The sequence below is a fragment of the Neomonachus schauinslandi genome, chromosome 5, assembly GCF_002201575.2.
Source record: "Neomonachus schauinslandi chromosome 5, ASM220157v2, whole genome shotgun sequence".
Lineage (NCBI taxonomy): Eukaryota > Metazoa > Chordata > Mammalia > Carnivora > Phocidae > Neomonachus > Neomonachus schauinslandi.
In genome coordinates, this window is record NC_058407.1 from 9,979,913 (window position 1) to 9,996,698 (window position 16,786).

General features: G+C 44.3%; 2 protein-coding genes across 2 annotated transcripts in view; one reads left to right on the forward strand and one right to left on the reverse strand.

The window, feature by feature from the left end:
- The window catches only part of JOSD1 (Josephin domain containing 1), an 18,748-nt gene extending 4,936 nt beyond the window's left edge, over nucleotides 1-13,812 (forward strand). Inside the window, exons 2-4 of the mRNA XM_021687423.1 lie at nucleotides 10,616-10,744; nucleotides 10,851-11,045; nucleotides 11,708-13,812. Of these exons, the coding sequence (XP_021543098.1) occupies nucleotides 10,616-10,744; nucleotides 10,851-11,045; nucleotides 11,708-11,807 (424 nt within the window). The 3' untranslated portion in view covers nucleotides 11,808-13,812. The remainder of the gene's footprint in view (nucleotides 1-10,615; nucleotides 10,745-10,850; nucleotides 11,046-11,707) is intronic.
- A 958-nt stretch (nucleotides 13,813-14,770) lies between these two features.
- Nucleotides 14,771-16,753, reverse strand: TOMM22 (translocase of outer mitochondrial membrane 22). The gene is made up of 4 exons (XM_021687424.2): nucleotides 16,618-16,753; nucleotides 16,254-16,372; nucleotides 15,676-15,793; nucleotides 14,771-15,443 (listed from the first exon to the last, which is right to left on the reverse strand). The coding sequence occupies exons 1-4, from the start codon at nucleotides 16,735-16,737 to the stop codon at nucleotides 15,369-15,371; spliced, it is 432 nt and encodes a 143-aa protein (XP_021543099.1). The 5' UTR covers nucleotides 16,738-16,753; the 3' UTR covers nucleotides 14,771-15,368.
- Between the last annotated feature and the right edge of the window lie 33 nt (nucleotides 16,754-16,786).

Consider the following 16,786-nt stretch of genomic DNA (forward strand, 5'->3'; position numbering starts at 1 on the left):
TAGTTGGTTGGGCGACTGCCTTCGGCTCAGGTCATGATCCTGGAGTCCCGGGATCGAGTCCCGCATCGGGCTCCCTGCTCAGCGGGGGTCTGCTTCTCCCTCTGACCCTCTTCCCTCTCATGCTCTCTGTCTCTCATTCTCTGTCTCGCAAATAAATAAAATCTTAAAAAAAAAAAAAAAAATGAAGTGCACTAAAGCCCAAGGAGGGGGGAACAGCAGGCCCAGTAGGGCCAGGAGGGTTGAAGTTAGCCAGTGGGCTGTTGGCTCCAGTGGCAATTCTTACATGAGAGAGTGAAATGATAACTTGGTGAATGTGGCAGGAACATTTAGGTGACTTGGTGGAAGGGGAGTTTAGGAACAAGAAGATCACTTTATTTTATTTATTTTTTTTTTAAAGATTTTATTTATTTATTTGACAGAGAGAGAGCGAGAGAGGGAACACAAGCAGGGGCAGTGGGAGAGGGAGAAGAAGGCTTCCTGCTGAGCAGAGAGCCCGATGCGGGGCTTGATCCTAGGACCCTGAGATCATGACCTGAGCTGAGGGCAGACGCTTAACAACTGAGCCACCCAGGTGCCCAAGGAGATCACTTTAGCAACCTGTTTCAAAAGCCCAGATATGGGGCAAGGAAGCTCCAGCTCGGGGAGAGCAAATGGGAATAGACAGGAGAGGGTTGGAATCTGAGATAGAAGATGTGGGACATGGAGAGGAGACCCTGGGAACACTCCTGTAAGGTGTACCTCAAAAAAAATGTGGTCATATATGTTTGGAATCTGAAATCTACCCTGTCTCAAGACTCAGGGTGAATATTAGCATATTAGGGACTCCACAAATTCCTGCAGGAAACCTTTTTACTCGATTCATTCAGCCACTAATGTGTTGAACACCTTCTGTGATCATCTGGGAACACAGGAAAGTGAGGCTCCGAGTTGTTGTTGTTTTTTTTTTAAGATTTTATTTATTTATTTGACAGAGACACAGTGAGACAGGGACCACAAGCAGGGGGAGTGGGAGAGGGAGAAGCAGACTTCCTGCTGAGCAGGGAGCCCGATGTGGGGCTCGGTCCCAGGACCCTGGGATCATGACCTGAGCTGAAGGCAGTTGCTTAACTGACCGAGCCACCCAGGTGTCCCGCGAGGCTCCAAGTTTGAGCGTGGTAAGGAGTTAAATGGTGAACAAGGTAGAAGACCCAGAAGTTTCTTTCTTGGAGCCTTCATGCATCTCCTAGCTAGAGACTTCTCTGAAAGTAAGGAGAAGCTATTGAAAAGTTGGTGAAGGGGAAGGAACTTGATACACCTTGAGCTAGGCTTGCTTTCATATACTTTCTTATTTAATACAAGAGCCCACTGAGAGCCTTTGTCCTTTGAAGCTGCATTTTAGGTCCAGACCCCAGGGAGTCCGCTGGCCTTTCCTCTTCTCACCCAACTACCACCACCCATTTTGGTTCTTGGGTCCTCACCATAAGACAGCAAGCACAACATTGGAGTCAGACAAACCTGAGTGTGAATCCTAGTTCTGTCATTTGTGAGATAAGTGATCACAGGCAAGTCACCATTTTAAATCACCAAACTTCAGTTTTTTAAGCCTATAAAATGGAAATAATTTATAGCTTCATAGGTTTATTGTGGAAATTAAATGAGATACACATAAAAGCATCTTGCATTGAGTGTGGCATGGAATTTTTCAATAAATGGTAGTTACTGTTACAGTAAAATACAATTTGGTTGCAGAGTGAAGTTTTGTGTCCTCTGATCCCCTTCTTTGCCAGCTCTGGAGACAAACACACAACCTCTTTTTAAGGGTCTGCCACCAATGTTTACAAAGAAAGAGATAGGGTAGCAAAATAAACATGGCAAACATGTCAGTACATTTTTTGAGCACCTGTCATGTGCCAGGCACTCTTGGGTCCTGGTGATGTAGTCCTAACAGAATAGAGAAGGCCCTTGCTGTCATTCTAGTGTGGAAAACACATGTCTGGTTGTAACAAGGGCTGTAATTAAAGCAGGTGGAGTAAGAGCTGGTGCCTGGAAGAAACTAAAGATTGGGTGGTCAGAAAAGGCCGCTAAGGTACTAACACTTGGGACCCAAATAATAAGGAGCAAACCAAGTGTAGATCCAGGGGAAGAACATTACAGACGGCTGAAACAGTGTGTGCAAAGGCCCTCAGGTGAGAAGGAGTTTTGTGTGTTTAAGTAGTAGGGAGCAGGTGTGTGTGTTAAAAGAGGTGGAGATGAGGTCAGCAGTGTTCTGAGGGCTTTGCAGGGAGAGGAAGTAACTTAGACTGTATTTAAGTGCTTTGGGAGCCATTGGAGGGTTTAAATAGTGGAAGGAATGTTTTATGTTAAGAAAATATCAGTATAGTTCTGTGTACAGAGAAGTTTAAAAAAAAAACAACTTTTTGTAAGATTCTTGAGTGTTTGGAGTTGACCTAAAGTCATGATTCTCTTCTAGAGATGGCCCTTAGCAGCCTCCTGGACATCTGCCTTCCAATTTTATTCCTGAGAAACTCACCCCATTTCCCTTCTTCCCCTTCACAACAAGGTGGAAGTAATCTACCCCTTCCTTCAAGATGGTCTTTCCTCAGGTCCTGGCCTGACAAGCCTGTGAAAGCAAAATCGTAGGACTGGAAACACCTTGAGCGCTGCTATCCTTTGCCTTGGATGAAGGAGTGGCTAATAAGGCCTGGCCAAAAATGACTTAAAGCTCGGTGGGCAAGTTTAGTTTTGTTTGGCACGTTCATTTTTTTTCAGTTGATTCATTGTGCTTTAATTTTTTAAAATTTTTTATTCAGTTATTATTCAGTTATTTTACACACACATGTATATTTGAAACACTTTAGGTGGCTCATGCATTCCAGTTCAATATAGGCCTTACTACTTCTTACTGCTTTACATTTGCCCCAGTTCATACATTTGTTACCTGTCTGAGCGTCTGTATGCCTTGGAGTATTTAAGGATTAATGATTACCAAGCGTGCAAGCATTAAATGGAAAGCATTTCAACTGTAAAAAAAAAAAGAGAGAGAGAGAGTCCAAGATGGTGGAGGAGTAGGAGACCTGAGTTTCGTCTGGTCCTAGGAATTCAGCTAGATAGCTATCAAATGATTCTGAACACCTGCAAACTCAACTGAAGATCTAAGAAAAGAGTAGCTGCAACTCTACAAATAGAAAAGCGACCACCTTCTGCAAGTTAGGAGGTGCGGAGAAGTGAATCCGAAGTGATATATCAGAAGATAAACCGCAAGGGGTGGGAGCCTCTGTAAGCCGGCCCGGGAAAGTGAGCAGCAGAGCACAGAATCAGAACTTTGAGAAGTCTGCTCCAGTGAGGGATGTCCCTGCCTGAAAGGTGCTCAGGTGGCAAGGCGAGTGGAATCCTAGGTGGGACAGTGTGGTCTCAGGATCTGAGAGGTCACAGGAAGACCAGGAGTGCCTGAGTATGGCAGAACTCCCAGACATCAGAGCGGGGAAGCTGGCTGCAATCAGCGAGCCCAGGAGTGGACTCTCAGCTCAGGGATGCCATAAACCATGCACTGTGGCTGCAGTCAGCAAGCCCAGGAGTGGACTCTCAGCCCAGGGTTGCCATATACCATGAACCACAGTATGGTTGGGTGACCGCTCTCTGAGCAGGGGCCCAGCAAGCGGCAGAACCTCAGCGAGACCCTCCCCCCTCCCCTGGGGAGGAGGGGTGCAGGTGCGCACTGCAGGAGTCTGCAGGGTTTGGAGACTCAAAACGGGTTGTGTACCTGAGACAGAAATGTCTAGTCACAGACTGGGTGAGCATGCAGTGCAGACAGAAACCAGGGAGACAGGAGTGAGTGATTGCTTTTCCCTGAGGGCTCACTGAGGAATGAGGCCCTGAGCTCTCAGCTCGGGCTGAAGATTGGGAGGCCACCAATTTCATTCTCATCCTCTAAAGCCACGTGGAAAGCCTTCAGGGAATAAAAGAGCAGTCCAGAGCCGCTTACTTAGCCTGGCCCCAGGCAAGGGTGGTGCAGTTCCATCCAGGGTAGACACCTGAGAATCAGTGCAACTGGCCCCACCCCAAGAAAATCAGCAAGAACATCTGCGTAAGACCAAGTTTACTGATCACACAGGACTGCAAAACTCCAGTGCTGGGGAAAATATAGAATTCATGGGTTTTTCTCATGATTCTTTAGTCTTTCAATTTTAATTTTTTTTCCCTTTCCTTTTTCAACCAGTTTCTTATTTTATCAACTCTTTTATAAAATCTTTTTTTAATCTTTTTTAATTTTCATTTTTACAGTTACATTCTATCCTTTCATTGTATTTAATTTTATTTTTGTTTATATATGTTTTTCATTCTTTACAATTTTCGGATACAGTTTCTTCTAACAAACAGACCAAATTGCACCCAGAATCTAGTGTATGGCTCTGTTCTCTTCACCTATCTGATCATGTTCTTTTTTTTCTTTTTTTTTCTTTTGCTTAGGCTTTTTAAATTTTGATCTTTACAGTTGCATTCTATCTTTTCAATGTATTTATATATATATATTTCTTTTTTTTTTTCTTTACAATTTTGAGATGTAGTTTTTCCAACAAACTGACCAAAATATACTCAGGACATCGTATATTGCTCTGTTCTGTTCACCTGTCTGTTTATATTCCTTTTTTTTTTCTTTTTTGTCTTTTAATTTTCATTTTTATGGTTATATTCCATTCTTTCATTTAACTTTACTTCTGTACGTATTGTACATGTTTTTTTTCTTCACAATTTTGGGATCTAGTTTTCTAACAAACAGACCAAAATACACACAGGATCCTGTGTATTGCTCTGTTCAGTTCACCTGTCTGATTATATTTTCTCTCTTCTTTATTTTATTTTTATTTTTTTGGTTTTTAGTCTCTTCTGATTTGTTTAGTGTATATTTCTCTGCTGTCATTGTTGCCATTTTAGTATTTTGTTCTTTCATTCATCTTTTCTTCTCTGGACAGAATGACAAAGATAGAAAAACTCATCTCAAAAAAGAGAGCAAGAGGCAGTACCGACTGCCAGGGACCTAATCAGTTTGGATAAGTAAGATGTGGGAACTAGAGTTAGAATAACGATTATAAAGATACTAGCTGGGCTTGAAAAAAGCAGAGAAGACAGTACAGAACCCCTTTCTGGAGAAATAAAAGAACTAAAATCTAGTCAAGTCAGAATCAAAAAGGCTATTAATGAGATGCAATCAAATATGGAGGCTCTAACTGTTCGGATAAATAAGGCAGAAGAGAGAATTAGTGATATAGAAGACAAATGATAGAGAATAAAGAAGCTGAGAAAAACATAACTACTGGATCACGAGGGTAGAATTCGAGAGATAAGTGATACCATAAAGTGAAACAATATTAGAATAATTGGGATCCCAGAAGAAGAGGAAAGGGGGGAGCAGAAAGTATATTGGAGCAAATTATACTGGAGAACTTCCCTAATCTGGGGAAGGAAATAGGCATTCAAGTCCAGGAGGCACAGAGAACCCCCCCCCCCCCCCCGGCAAAATCAATAATAGGTCAACACCCTGACATATAATAGTGAAACTTGCAAATCTCAGAGACAAAGAGAAAATCCTGAAAGCTCAGGACAAGAGGTCTGTAACCTACAAGAGTAGAAACATAGGCTGGCAGCAGACCTATCCTCAGAGACCTGGCAGGCCTGAAAGGACTGGCATGATATATTCAGGGTGCTAAATATGCAGCCAAGAATACTTACTCCATTCATTCAAAATAGAATGGCTATCATTCAAACAGAAGGAGAGAGAAAAAGCTTTCAGGACAAACAGAAACTAAAAGAATTTGTGATCACTAAACCAGCCCTCCAAGAAATTAATTAAAGGGGATCCCTTAAGTGAAGAGAGAGCCCAAAGGTAACATAGACCAGAACGGAACAGAGGCAATTATACAGAAACAGTGACTTTACGGGTAATACAACTGCACAAAAGTCATCTTTCAGTAGTTACTCTGAATATAAATGGGCTAAATGCTCCAATCAAAAGACAAAGGATATCAGATTGGATAAAAAAGCAAGACTCATCAATATGCTGTCTTAAATAAGAGACTTATTTTAGACCCACACACCTCCAGATTGAAAGTGAGGGGTTTATCATGCTAATGGACATCAAAAGAAAGCTGGGGTAGCAATCCTTTTATCAGACAAATTAGATTTTAAACCAGAGACTGTAACAAGAGATGAGGAAGGACACTATATCATACTTAAAGGGTCTATCCAACAAGAAGATCTAACAATTGTAAATATTTATGCCCCTAACATGGGAGCAGCCAATTATATAAACCAATTAATAACAAAATTAAAGAAACACATTGATAATAATACAATAATAGTCGGGGACTTTAACACTCCACTCACTGCAACAGAGAGATCATCTAAGCAGAAGATCAACAAGGAAACAAGGGTTTTGAATGACACACTGGACCATATGGACTTCACAGGTATATTCAGAACATTCCATCCTAAAACAACAAAATACACATTCTTCAGGAGTGTACGTGGAACATTCTCCAGAGCAGATCACATACTGGGTCACAAATCAGGTCTCAACTGGTACCAAAACATTGGGATCATTCCCTGCATATTTTTGGACCACAATGCTTTGAAACTCAAACACAAGAGGAAATTTGGAAAGAACTCAAATACATAAAGGCTAAAGAGCATCGTACTAAAGAATGAATGGGTCAACCAGGAAATTAAAGAAGAATTTTAAAAACTCACGGAAATAAATGAAAATGAAAATGCAACTGTTGAAAACCTTTGGGATGCAGCAAAGGCAGTCCTAAGAGGGAGATATACAGCAACACAAGCCTTTCTCAAGAAACAAACGCAACCTAACCTTACACCTAAAGTAGTTGGAGAAAGAACAGTAAATAAAGCCTAAACCCAGCAGGATAAGGGAATAAAGATTAGAGCAGAAATCAATGAAATAGAAACCAAAAGAAAGTAGAACAGATCAACAAAACTAGGAGCTTGTTCTTTGAAATAATAAGATTGATAACCCCCTGGCCAGACTTACCAAAAAGAGAAAGGACCCAAATAAATAAAACCATGAATGAGGGGCGCCTGGGTGGCTCAGTCGTTAAGCGTCTGCCTTCAGTTCAGGTCATGGTCCCAGGGTCCTGGGATCGAGCCCCGCATCGGGCTCCCTGCTCTGCGGGAAGCCTGCTTCTCCTTCTCCCACTCCCCCTGCTTGTGTTCCCTCTCTGGCTGTCTCTCTCCCTCTGTCAAATAAATAAATAAAATCTTTAAAAAAAAAAAAAATAAAAAAAAAAATAATAAAATAAAACCATGAATGAAAAAGGAGAGATCACAACCAACACCGAAGGAATACAAACAATTATCAGAACATATTATGAGCAACTATATGCCAACAAATTAGGCAATCTGGAAGAAATGGATGCATTCCTGGAGATGTATAAAGTATCAAAACTGAAACAGGATGAAGTAGAAAACCTGAACAGACCCATAACCAGCAAGGAAATTGAAGCACTAGTCAAAAATCTCCCAACAAACAAGAGCCCAGGGGCCAGATGGCTTCCCAGGGGAGTTCTACCAAACATTTAAAGAATTAATACCTATTCTTCTGAAGCTGTTTCAGAAAATCGAAATGGAAGGAAAACTTCCAAACTCTTTCTATGAGGCCAGCATTACCTTGATCCCAAAACCAGATGAGGACCCCACCAAAAAGGAGAATTACAGACCAATATCCCTGATGAACATGGATGCAAAAATTCTCACCAAAATACTAGCCAATAGGATCCAACAGTAAATTAAAAGGATTATTCACCACGACCAGGTGGGATTTATTCCTGGGCTGCAAGGTTGGTTCAGCATCCACAAATCAATCAGTGTGATACACTACATAAATAAAAGAAAGAACAAGAACCATATGATCCTCTCAGTAGATGCAGAAAAAGCATTTGACAAAGCACAGCATCCTTTCTTGATTCAAACTCTTCACAGTGTAGGGATAGAGGGTAAATACCTCAATATCATAAAAGTCATCTATGAAAAACCCACAACGAATATCATTCTCAGTGGGGAAAAACAGAGCTTTTCCCCTAAGGTCAGGAACACGGCAGGGATGTCCACTATCACCATTGCTGTTCAACATAGTGGTAGAAGTCCCAACCTCGGCAATCAGACAACAAAAGGCATCCAAATCGACAGAGAAGAAGTCAAAACTCTCACTTTTTGCAGATGACGTGATACTCTGTGTGGAAAACCCAAAAGACTCAACCCCAAAATTGCTAGAACTCATAGAGGAATTAAGCAAAGTGGCAGGATATAAAATCAGTGCACAGAAATCAGTTGCATTTCTATACACCAACAATGAGACAGAAGAAAGAAATTAAGGAGTTGATCCCATTTACAATTACAATTGCATCCAAAACCGTAAGATACCTAGGAATAAACCTAACAAAATAGGCAAAGGAGCTGTATTCAGAAAACTATAAACACTCATGAAAGAAATTAAGGAAGACACAAAAGAAATGGAAAAACGTTCCATGCTCATGGATTGGAAGACAAATATTGTTAAAATGGCTATGCTATCTAGAGCCATCTATATATTCAATGCAATCCCTATCAAAATACCATCAACTTTTTTCACAGAGCTGGAACAAATAATCCTAAAATTTGTATGGAACCAGAAAAGACCCACATAGCCAAAGGAATGTTGAAAAAGAAAACCAAAGCTGGTGGCTTCACAATGCCGGACTTCAAGCTCTATAACAAAGCTGTCATCATCAAGACAGTATGGTACTGGCACAGAAAAAGACACATAGATCAATGGAACAGAATAGAGAACCCAGAAATGGACCCTCAACTCTATGGTCAACTAATCTTTGACAAAGCAGGAAAGAATATCCAATGGAAAAACGACAGTCTCTTCAACAAATGGTGTTGGGAAAATTGGACAGCCACAAGCAGAAGAATGAAACTGGACCATTTCCTCATGTCACACACAAAAATAGACTCAGAATGGATGAAAGACCTAAATGTGAGACAGGAGTCCCTCAAAATGCTAGAGGAGAACACAGTCAGCAAACCCTGTGACCTCGGCCACAGCAACTTCTTGCTAGACACGTCTTCAAAGGCAAGGAAAACAAAGGCAGAAATGACTATTGGGACTTCTTCAAGGTAAAAAGCTTTTTGCACAGAAAAGGAAACAGTCGACAAAACCAAAAGGCAACCGACAGAATGGGAGAAGATAATTGCAAATGTCTTATCGGATAAAGGGCTAGTATCCAAAATCTATAAAGAACTTATCAAACTCAACACCCAAAGAACAAATAATCCAATTAAGAAATGGGCAGAAGACATGAACCGATATTTCTCCAAAGAAGACATACAAATGGCCAACAGACACATGAAAAAATGCTCAACATCATTCAGCATCAGGGAAATACAAATCAAAACCTCAATGAGATACCACCTCACACCAGTCAGAATGGCTAAAATTAACAAGTCAGGAAATGAGAGATGTTGGCGGGCATGTGGAGAAAGGGGAACCCTCCTACACTGTTGGTGGGAATGCAAGCTGGTGCCACCACTCTGGAAAACAGTATGGACGTTCCTCAAAAAGTTGAAAGTAGAGCTACCCTGTGACTCAGCAATTGCACTACTTGGGTTTTTACCCCAAAGATACAAACGTAGTGATCTGAAGGGGTACCTGCACCCCAATGTTTATAGCAGCAATGTCCACAATAGCCAAACTATGTAAAGAGCCCAGGTGTCTTTCAACAGATGAATGGATAAAGAAGATGTGGTTTCTGTATACCATGGAATACTACTCAGCCATCAAAAAAAAAAAAATGAAATCTTGCCATTTGCAATGACATGGATGGAACTACAGGGTATTATGCTAAGCGAAATAAGTCAATCAGAGAAAGACAGTTATATGATCTCCCTCATGTGGGATTTAAGAAACAAAAGGGAGGATCATAGGGGAAGAGAGGAAAAAATGAAATGACGAAATCAGAGAGGGAGACAAACCGTAAGAGACTCTTGATCATGGGAAGTGGACTGAGGGTTGCTGGAGGGGAGGGGGTTGGGGGATGGGATAACTGGGTGATGGGCATTAAGGAGGGCACATGATGTAATGAGGACTGGGTACTATATAAGACCGATGAATCACTGAACTCTACCTTTGACAGTAATAATGTTATGTGTTAATTAGTTGAATTTAAATAAAAATTTAAAAACTATAAAAAAACAAGAGTAGCGACAAATACTACCCATGGTAATATTTAAGAAAAATGGCTCTATTAAGGCAGGAAGATCAGCAAGGAAGAAGACTGCAGAAATAGGTAGGCTGAGGGTTTCACAAATGAGACCTCTTGTGGAACATGGTTTGGGTCCATTGACTTTCTGAATGACAGCCAAGTAGGCCCCACCACTATGGAATTAATGTTTTGCATAAAAGGAGAGGTAATCCCTAGGGCAGTAGGAGTCCAGACTACAAAACACTTGGGTAAAAAGTGGTTACCTTGTACTGAATGGGGGAAAAGAAGCTTCCAGGGGCAGTGGTGGAAGGTGTCTGTGGGGTGGCAGGCAGGAGGAGTTGGACAGCCCACACGTCTCAGCCCTCCTCCTTTTACATTTGTAGGTTGTCTCCAAACACCATGGTGACCCCCCACAAGAAGAGCATGCTAGGAAATGGGAACTACGATGTGAACGTCATTATGGCGGCACTTCAAACCAAAGGCTATGAAGCTGTCTGGTGGGACAAGCGCAGGTAATCTGAACCAGGCTTGACTTGATGAGAACAGGCACCCGGGCCCGGGCCCAGGAGGTGTTCCCGCTGAGAACCTTGGGGAGTTGACGCCTTTTCTCTTCTGCAGGGATGTCAGTGCCATTGCTCTCACGAACGTCATGGGCTTCATCATGAATCTGCCCTCCAGCCTGTGCTGGGGTCCACTGAAGTTGCCTCTCAAAAGGCAGCACTGGATCTGTGTTCGAGAGGTGGGAGGTGCCTACTACAACCTCGACTCCAAACTGAAGATGCCCGAGTGGATTGGAGGCGAGAGCGAGCTCAGGTACCTGTTGTGAATGGGCCGGGCTCCTTCCTTTGGTGCGTTGGGGAAGTTGAGCCCATCTTTGGTTATTTGACGAAGGAGATGAAATCCCTAGCGACTTGGATCCTCTCCCCGCCCTGCTTAGAATCATGGTCTCAGACTTGAAAGACCTGTATCTTTGATGGCCCCTGAGGATGTGAAGTCCCTTTGGTAGAGAAGTTCCAGCAGCCAGAATGCTGGCCGCCTGGTCTGGTAGGACCAGCATCGTAACATTCTCTATGCTTAGACAAATGGGATGGTACAGCTGCCAGTTCAGAAGAAGGAAGACAGACATTTAGACCAGAAAGGGCTAAGTTTCCCTGAGACCAAAGAAGAAACTTTTTTTTTTTTTTAAACAATGACAAGGCCCTTACTTGAGTACTTTGGGCTGGCTCTGTTCCTCGCAGAACTAGATGCTGTTGGCAGTTATATGAGGATGAATGAAAATTCAGGTTGGCAATGAGCTGGACAGGTTGAAGGGGTTGCCAGATGTGGAACCCTGCAAGAACAGATCCCTCCAAGAGTGTCTTTAGGACTGCCAAGGGCGTAAATGATGAGGTCACTGGGGAGTACGCGGCCCCGAGGCTGGAGTTTGCAGTTTTACCAGCATTTCATTTTCTCTCATCTACCCTTTGTTCCCATAGGAAATTTCTCAAACATCACTTGCGAGGAAAGAACTGTGAACTCCTGCTGGTGGTGCCAGAAGAGGTGGAGGCCCGTCAGAGTTGGAGGGCTGACGTGTAATGAAGTTCTACCCAACCTTCCCTCCCCTCGGCCCCCCAAGTCCTCTGTCATGTGTTGTGGCCTATCCAGCGGGTCTGCCCTTGCCACTCCCCCAAACATCTCATTGGGTTTCCCCTCCGATTTGACAGTGCAATAGGACAGATGTGTGGACGATTACAAGAACCACCATCCAGCATTACTCATTCCTGGGACAGGAAGGTAGGAGCTCTGTGTGCTTAGGGCGGAGCTGTGAAAGACCCTTGTTTTCTTTGAGAGGAGGAAGAAAGGTGGGTCCGATCTTACTTTCCCCATGCCTACGAGGACTTGACAGAGGCTCTGCTGGAGGACACTGCTGCTGTGACTCACCTGGAGATGCTGCCTCCACTTCCCCTTTCCTGGCAACCAGTGGGTCTGAAGACATGCACAGCCCATGTGACTGGCTTGACGGACCCAGAGCATAAGGGCCTCTCAGGAAACCATCTCCCAAACCCCAGCAGTGGTACAGCATGCCATCTCCAACCCTTAATGCCACCCATTACCCCCATTTTGAGGGTGGTTTATGGCCATCCTTGGAGTTTTCTAATGAAACATTCTCTAGTATTCCATGCCGGGTGGTTGACTCCTGCAATATTCTAGTGTGCCAGGGTGAGCTAGATACCTAAGAGGACATGGCAGAAGGCAGACTGGGGCAGGCACGGATGGCCTGTCGGCCTCACTCCATCATTGTCCCTGCCACTTCACTACATTGATTTCAGAGGCTCTGGGGCACAAGACAGGCCAGAGGGCAGTTTTTCCAATTGACACACTCCGGCAAAATCAGGAAACAAGTCTGCTTTCGATATCAAATTCCACTAGTTTGAGAAACAGTTGAGTGAGGAAAAGTATTGTGAAGATAAGCTACTCAGAGAGTAAGAGCAGCTAGAATTGGTAGAAGTCCTAGGCTCGGAGTCACTATAGTGACAAGAATCAGAACCCTCAAGTAGGGTGTTTACGTGCATTATGTTATAGGACCTGGATTTGTCATCTTTCTTTAGTTTCCTTTACAAATCAACGAGAATTGATCTACCCCTTACCTCTTTAAATAGTTGTAGGCCACTTTTCTCCTGTAACTTTGGAAAACAAGAGAAGGAAGGGAAGTATCCTACCACACTGTCACCAAAGTGGTTGTGGTTGCCTCAAGACAGGTGGATAGACAGCCTGTCTACCCCTTACAGTTCGGTGGTCTTGGCGGGTCTGAGAGCTGCCCCACTGGCCAGACGTCTCTCCAGCAGCAAAGCCAGCCTGGGGCTTGCATGTCAAGCCTGAGCAAGCTTAACAGGATGAAGCTGAGGCTTTCTCCCCACTGTGACTGGAGTGCATGTTTACACCAGCACTTTTTCTGCACATGTATCTTCAATCCAACAAGGCCGTTTTTTATGCTGAGTAACAGGCCACCAAGCGGCTACTGCATCACACCCTCTCAGCAACTGGCTGCAGTCTCTTCTGCACCATTTTCCACACCAGACCTGCTTGGCACCACAGGGAGCTCTTTACCCCTGCACAATGACATTCCAACCACCACCAGCCAGAAGTTACAGCCAACCTGATTGTCACAAGCAGGACCTTGGGTCCATGGGCACTGTCAGTGATAGTAAGCCATCTCCTGGGAGGACAGGGAACTCCTCTCCACCAGTCTGCTTGGGCCTGTGCAAATGGCACTTCAGAGGAGTCCCCGTGCACTTGGAGTCCATGAGCCAATGGGATATGCAAAGACGCTTAAACATTTCAGGGCTGGTTTCTCTGTTCATATCCAACTTTGGTGCTTAGGAACAGGGACCCATGCTGATGCCCAAGGGCAAAAAGCCCCACTTCCTTTAAGGAAGGGGCAGGCCTGACCCTGATGCCCAATAAGGGGCAACCCTAGGCTTTTTGTTTTTCTTGCTTTTATTCCTTTTTTTTGTTGTTGGCCTTGTGCTGGGTTTGTTTACAAAAGATGTATTTTGTTTAACCAAATATTAAAAATGGAAAACTCCATACATAAATCTCATCTGTCTGCCTGAATTCTGTAATTACGTATGTGGAGGGGGAAAAAAGTAAACTTTAGTCTAACAATGCTTTAGAAGAAAAACTCACTACCATTCTAAACCATTTTTTAGACCTATTTTGTGCTTTGGTCAAACCTCTCAAGCCTCAAAAATCCAGACAAGATATTCACTAAGTAGGATTTGGTTCAAAAGCCTGAGACATTTTTCAGTTTACAAAAACTAGGCTCAACAGTCTGAGGAATGCTAATCTTAAGTACAGGTTTTCTTTACCAGCCCTGACAGGTGACCAGTGTTTTTCTCTGGTTAACAAGGTCAAGATCACATAGCAGAGGCCGTACTGGATCCAGCATTTCCTATGCAGTCTGGTAGATGACTTAACCTTTCTGTGGCTGTTTCCTCCTCTGTAAAATAGGAATAGTACTACACCCTAAACTGTATAGTATTATTCTGATAAATATGATACACATAAAAGGCTCAGTACTGTTAATAGCACAGTGCTAATAAAAATTTGTTAAATGGAAAAACTGCGAAGTTCAAAGACAAGGCTACAGTTGGATTCATAATCAGCTCATCTCAGCAATTAGTTTTAAAAGAACAAACCAAAAAAGTTCTATTTGCCACCCTTCCCTCCCTAGACCAGAAATCAGTATTAATGTTATTCCCTATAAATCCTTTATGTCACTGTAGATTGTGCAAGTACACGGACCTAGTCCTTTGTTGGTGGATCTGAAAATGATTGCCTGAATTCAGGGCAAAGATTACTATTAAGAGGTTCTTGGCCAGAAATAAACATCTTTTTCACTTTGGGAAGTTTAACTAACTTGGACCTGAGAGGTCATACAGTGTTAAATGGCAGTGGCTAGCTGAGCTGAGAGGAAATGTGAGGGGCAGTCTAAAGTGATTTCGAGTTGTGTATCACAAGTACATAGATGACACTTTCCATTGGAATCGTTTTTAATATTTAAATACAAAAAGTGAGCACTTACTTTTTTTTTTTTTAGACAGACACACAGGTCTCTCATAGCCAAAATGGGCAGAGGAAATGAGCTCCTACTCTGTCCATCCTATTGATTGAAACTGCTGCCCGGCCCTCCCTCCTTTCCAACATAGGAATTCACAGTGGCTGTGTTACACTACGGTTGTAATGCATTGTGTATTTCATATCGTGTGCATGTCCCTTCCCAACATCTCCATGCTTAAAAACAAAAATGGTCAGGGGTAAATCCTTCCCAGTGGCATCAGTTCCTATGCCACAATGGGATAGTGAGATCTTCCGGTCATGAGTGACTTAGTGAAAGGGGTGGGATGGCCAGAGCTGGAGTAACCGTCTGCATTCCTGAACTCATATCAGAGTGAGAAGAGAATGGGACAGCGTGGAGGGCATGGTTACAAGTTGGGAGTCTCCGTGAGACACTGGGGAGAATTCTCCCCACCAGGTTTAGATAGATCAATGTGCCAAAGTTTAAAAAAAAAAAAAAAAATCCAAATAATCAGCAGTTCAAACACTATTGAATTTTCAAACTTGTCCCACCAAGACAAGTCATATAGCAGTAGCAATCTAGATCTTTCCAGGAAGTGAAGGTAGAGCCCCTGGCATTCCTCCTGAGAGCCCTGTGTTAGGCCCTAGAAGTATCTGGAAAAGAAAAGGAGGGGTATAAGGCATCACACAAGCCTAGGGATCACATTTCCACTTAACTGACTGGGCCGACAAGGTCTACACAAACTGCTGAGCACAGTCAGGTACCTAAAAAAGCATGGGCTGGAGCCCAATCTCTACCCACAAGTAACTGCTGGTCTCTGCAGGTGCTGGGAAATCAACAACTTGCCTCTCCACCACTGGCAACAGGCCCAGGGGCTGGGCTCACCTGCCGCTGCTGCAGTTGCTGTTGCTGCTCCATTTGCAACTTCTCAGTCTCAAAGACAACAGGAAGAACCAGGATCATGAAGGAAGTGGTCCCAATCCACAAGGCTGCCCTGGAAAACCTGCAGAGGGAGTGTGAGCATGAAAGCGAGACACAAAAACGGGCCCGCTTCACCAAGGAACCAGTAACCAAACCTCTCACGCGCCCATGTTTTTGACAGGCGTGTTTCTACCCAACCCTTGCACCATACTCCTACCAGAAACAGGACGAGCAGTTCTGCCGCCGTTTATCTCGTGCCAGCAGTTCCAACATTCTCCTGAGTTCTTACAAAGCTACTTATACAGCTCATTAATTACCTCACATAATGTGAAACGATCCTCCCAACAACCCAGACCCGTAAGAACTGCCACTTTAGGGAAAGGAAATGGAGACCAAGAAAGGTTAAGGTACCCACCAGCCCAAGGTCACTCAGTGGTCTAGGTGGCGGGCCAACCCCCGTCTGCTACTTCCAAATCCCATGCTCATTCGCGGCACTTCAGTCACCCCAGGCACGCCCCAATGTCTTTGCCCTCGTCCCTTACCTGTACATTTTCTGAGCCACAAAGAGGGAGAGATCAAAAGTCGCTCCAGCCGCGGACCGGACCCTCTCTGGGAACATCTCCGTCAGACCCCACAGTCTCTCCGACAGGGTCTCATCTAGCTGTGGTGGAGGCGGCGCGGGTCTTGACCGAAGCAACGGCAACCACTCCCTGGGGATAGGGCACCCTGCCGCGGCCCAGTGGGGGCCCTAACCCCGCCTCCCGGAGAAGACACCTCCCCCCGACCTCTCCGGGCTCCGCGACGCGCCTTCGTCCGAATCCCGCAGCACGCGGAGCTCACACCCCCGAGCCGGTCGCTCCCCGCCCGTAACTTCGCACCCCGCCCCACACTGCAGGGCCCCAGTACCTCCTCGTCTTCTTCCTCCTCCAGCTCCTCCTCAGTCTTCTCGGAATCGCCTTTCGGAAGCAATTCGTCCGGGGACAGAGGCGCCCCAGGACCGCCAGCGGCGGCGGCGGCGGCGGCCATGGCTGCAGGGAGACACCGGAAGCGGAAGAGAGGAGGCAAGTGCAGCATC